Raw genomic sequence first — 4,621 nt, forward strand, 5'->3', positions numbered from 1 at the left:
ATATTTATCCTTAGAATCATAAAGAGCAGAAATGCAACAAAAAATTTAGAATATCTCTGTTAAATGAAAGAGGATCACAGAAAAATGGCACATGAAATTAACGAAGCTCAACTAAATAAAAAAATTCAACAAAATATTCTCTGTAGCTGCTTCACGATCTGCTGAAGTGTCTGTCTTCTTCCTGATGTATTTATGCACCATGCAGTTAAAGAGAGATTATTGAAATTAATCATTACTCAGTCTACCCCACTTTCGACATAATATTTTTTTTAAATTATCAAATTAGACATTAGTGTGGGGGAAAAAAATTGACAACAACAATTGTACCGACCAATTCCACTCCAAAATGATGCAACAGTACAAAAAAATGATTGCAATAATTTCAGAGAAAATAAAAAATAAGAAGGTATTCCTTTTACCCCACTTACCCATCCCCCACCTCCATTTTTTTTTTAATGTGAATTGCATTTGTTTTAGAATGTGAGGATATAAAATGGGGAAAATACTGGGGGAGAAAGAGAAGTTTCATTTTATTTGTGACAGCTTGGACAATTTGGCAATATATTATATAAATTCTGGACAATGCTTCATTATATGATCCTGAGTGAAATTACTGATCCAGCATAGATCATAATTTATCTGAAATTCATGAAGTAAATTGTTTTTGAAATGAAATACGTGATACAACCTTATGTAACAACATAAGTGTAAATCTTATTTCATAAAATAATTTTATTATTCTTTAATTATGAATTAAAATTATAAGAATTAAGTAGGATTTGGTGGTATTTTATACAGTGACTTAGGCAATGTGTGGTGAGTCTCAAAATGTATTTGTTTATTACACCAAACCACTGAACTATGAATTAATTTCAAGGATGCAAGAAAGTTAATTGTACTTTCAATGTTAATACAAATATCTCATATGACATAATTCCTTTCAGTCAGCTCATTGATGTTAATGTTCACAATTCTCACGATTGCTTGTTGTAAAAGGGTCAATCATTTTCTCTACACATAAATAATTACTAACAAACTGTTTTATTGATTTCTATGAACTTAGGTAATTTGATTTTCTGGATTGTAAAACGAAAAATCACAAAGTTTTGTGTTTATATATATATATATTTATATAATGTGTGTGTGTGTATTCATTTTGAAAAATAAAATGCATTTCCTTGATGAGTTTGAAATGTGCTAACAAAAATTTATTTCTCTCAAGAAAAAGATGACAAAAAGGAAACTGAACTTGAAAAATATTGGAAAGCTGTGAAAGATAACCCAGCTGATTTTACTGGCTGGACTTACCTTCTTCAGTATGTTGAGCAAGAGGTAAGCGGCTATATTTTTTTTTAGTTATAGTTTTATATTTTTAGCCTTGTTTTCTTAAATCTTCCATTGACAGCTACCTGATTCACTAATTGAACTTTTATTCCATAAGCCAACAAAGAAGCCTCTAATTATTTCACTTATCAAAATTAATAGCGAAATTTCCTTCGAACCACACCCTACTGTTTTAAGAAAAAGATATTAGATAATGTGGTCCTTTCATCATCATCATCATCATCATTTTAACATCCACTTTTCCATGCTTGCATGGGTCAAATAGCATTTACTGAGGTAGATTTTTTTTTTTATGGCCAGACATGTTTTTGCAGAATATTTGAAATGAATGATACTTCTTGTATGACAGTGACAACCATTTATTGCACTGTCAAAATAAGATCATACATACTTACATATATTCTTTTATTCTTTTACTAATTTCAGTCATCTGACTGAGGCCATGCTGGAGCACTGCTTTAAAGGGTTTTGATCAAAGAAATCGACCCCAGAATTTATTCTTTGTAAGCCTGGTACTTATTGTATTGGTTTCTTTTGCCAAATCACTAAGCTATGGGGATGTAAACACATCAATATTTGTTGTGAAGCAATGGTGGAGGCACAAATACAGACACAAACTTATGCACACATACATATGATGGGCTTCTTTCAATTTCTGTCTACCAAATCCATTCACTTGGCTTAGGTCAGTCTGAGGGTATAGAAGACACTTGCCGTATGCACCTCACAGTAAGACTGATCCTGACACCATGTGATTCAGAAGCAAGGAACTCAACTAGAAGATCTTCAATTTCAGATCTGTTTAATCTGGTCTCCTTGGCCTAAACAATGACTTACATTCTACTGTGCCAACAAGTTATTAAGTTGCTTAATTTTCTAAAAATAGCAACGTTTTTCTCATTACACCATTTCACCTTAAAAGAGAAAGATACATTTGATAATATCATTTTAGGTGTCAAAATAAAAAAAAAAATACAACATAGCAGGAAGTATATAGTGTAGATATTATATCTGGAAAAGGAAAAAAAAAAGGATGGTCTTGGCTAGAATGTCTGCTCAAACATTTCAATTCTAAATATATTTTGAAACAGTAGAGCTCATTTGGAGAGGTTATATTTCATGCCTTTAAGTTATTGTTTTCTTTTGATAAAAATTAAATTTTAAGCCCATCATTGGCATTGTTTGACACATTTTCACTCATTTCAATTTTTAACATTGGTAAATATACATTGACTTGTCACTTGATAAGAATCATTCAAAATGTCTATTTTCCTCACTGCTATTTTTTTTTAAACCAGGAAGTATTCTATTAGAATTGGTAACCTAGCAACCTTCTATCATATAATCTGTTATGTTTATGTTATTCTTTATCAAACTGATTTTCATACATTATTTACATTGGACAAATATGTGTCCTCATCTTGTTTGTTGTTTTTGCTGATGTTATTATTTATTCAAGGCACTGCCTGGTATTGAACTTGCAATCTTGGAGTTAGTAGCCTGCGCTATATGCCCATGGGCAATTATAGAGTGAATTTTATGGCTTATAAACCTAATATTTTTGTATCCTTCCTTAATACTACTCATATCTGCACTAGGTCTGCTTAGGGGGTTATTGTGTCCTAGCATATGTGCTGCCTCTTTTAGTTTTCATATTTTCCATTGGTGTTCTCTGTCTATTATTTTAACTTCATCCCACAGGGGAAGGTGGTCTTCACTTTTCCATACATGATCAGTATCTTGTGTCACAGCTTTACGAGGTTTTTCAGCATCTTGTGTCACAGCTTTACGAGGTTCCTCTACCCTTACTTTGAGTGGGCGGCATGTTTTGCCTTTGTATAACTTACCACAACTGCATGGGATGGAGTACACACAGTCTTTGGTCATATTCTCTTCTATTGGTGGTTTTACTCAAAGGAGATATTTGTGAAGTGTTGTATTACTCTTGAATACTGTCCTGATGTCATATGGACCACATATCTTTTGTATCTTTTCGGAGAGGCCTTTCACATAGGGTAGACAGACTGTGGTCAGTTTATGGGTTTCATCCTCTCTCCTCTTAATTGGAGTGAGTAGTATGTTTTTTGGGTAGTTGTTCCTTAATAGATTGTTACTGAGCTTGATCATTTCTTCATGGTGTGTATCAGAATCACTACTTATATTCATTGCTTGATGTTTTAGGCACTGAGCAATCCCGCTCTTTACACTGTATGGACAGTGGAAATTGAAGTTGAGGTATTGTCCAGTGAAGGTTGTCTAGTGGTATACGGATGTCCTGAACTCATGCTTAGTGCATGTTATTAATACATCCAGGAATGCTAGCTGATTGTCTTTTTCCTTTTCCATTGTTAACTGTATGGATGGCTTTATTGAGTTCACATGATCTAGCTGTACTTGGATATCTTTATTAGTAAAACTGCCAGTAGAAGAGAATATGTTATTTTATCAATATAATCTCATTTTCTTAAATTATTCATTCTCCACATTCAGCAGTCTTTCAAAATGGCATTTCCAAACCTCTTTCTTTGCAGAATCATTAAATGCAAGTGCACCATCATCTATGCAGACACATTTTCTCTCCTATGACATCATAATTTTCTCTCACACACTGTCTTGCAATCCAAAACACTTTAAGTCCAACTACTCCGGGAATGTAGTGGGTGCTTTTACATGCGACCAGCACAAGGGCCAGTAAGGTGATTCTGGCAACAATCGTGCTCGAATGGTGCTTTTTACATGCCACTGGCATGCGAACCAATCAGCGGCCCTGGCAATGATTACGCTCGGATGGTGCTTTTAATGTTCCATCTGAGCGTAATCATTGCCAGGGCCGCTAATTGGCTCCCGTGCCGGTGGTATATATATATGTATGAAATTGACTATATATATATATATCTATATATATATATACATATATATATGTATGTATGTATATGTGTTGGACTGGACACCTTATTAGAATGAAGGATAGCAGGATTCCTAAGCAGATGCTATATAGAGAACTTGTGAATGGAAGGAGACTCTGGCAGAAACCAAGGCTGCGCTTTAAGGACTGTGTCAAGTCCTCATTAAAGGCTTGTGATATGCAGGACACTGACTGGGAGAACAATGCCTGTCATCGCCACGGATGGAGGAAGCAGGTTAAGGAGGGGATCGACACTTTTGAGAGAGCACGTATCCAGCATGGCTCGTATAGTGAATGGGGAAAACTTGGTCTGCAATGTTTGCAGTCGTGTATGTTTGTCAAGAGCAGGGCTCATTAGCCATCAACAGAGCC

The 4,621-nt window shown here is 34.4% G+C and overlaps 1 protein-coding gene across 1 annotated transcript in view; it reads left to right on the forward strand.

The window, feature by feature from the left end:
- LOC106883738 (pre-mRNA-processing factor 39) overlaps positions 1 to 4,621 on the forward strand; it is a 44,065-nt gene that overhangs the window by 4,343 nt on the left and 35,101 nt on the right. Inside the window, exon 2 of the mRNA XM_014934852.2 lies at positions 1,223 to 1,332. Within this exon, the coding sequence (XP_014790338.1) occupies positions 1,223 to 1,332 (110 nt within the window). The remainder of the gene's footprint in view (positions 1 to 1,222; positions 1,333 to 4,621) is intronic.

The sequence above is a fragment of the Octopus bimaculoides genome, chromosome 1 (genome assembly GCF_001194135.2).
Source record: "Octopus bimaculoides isolate UCB-OBI-ISO-001 chromosome 1, ASM119413v2, whole genome shotgun sequence".
In the NCBI taxonomy this organism is placed as follows: Eukaryota; Metazoa; Mollusca; class Cephalopoda; order Octopoda; family Octopodidae; genus Octopus; species Octopus bimaculoides.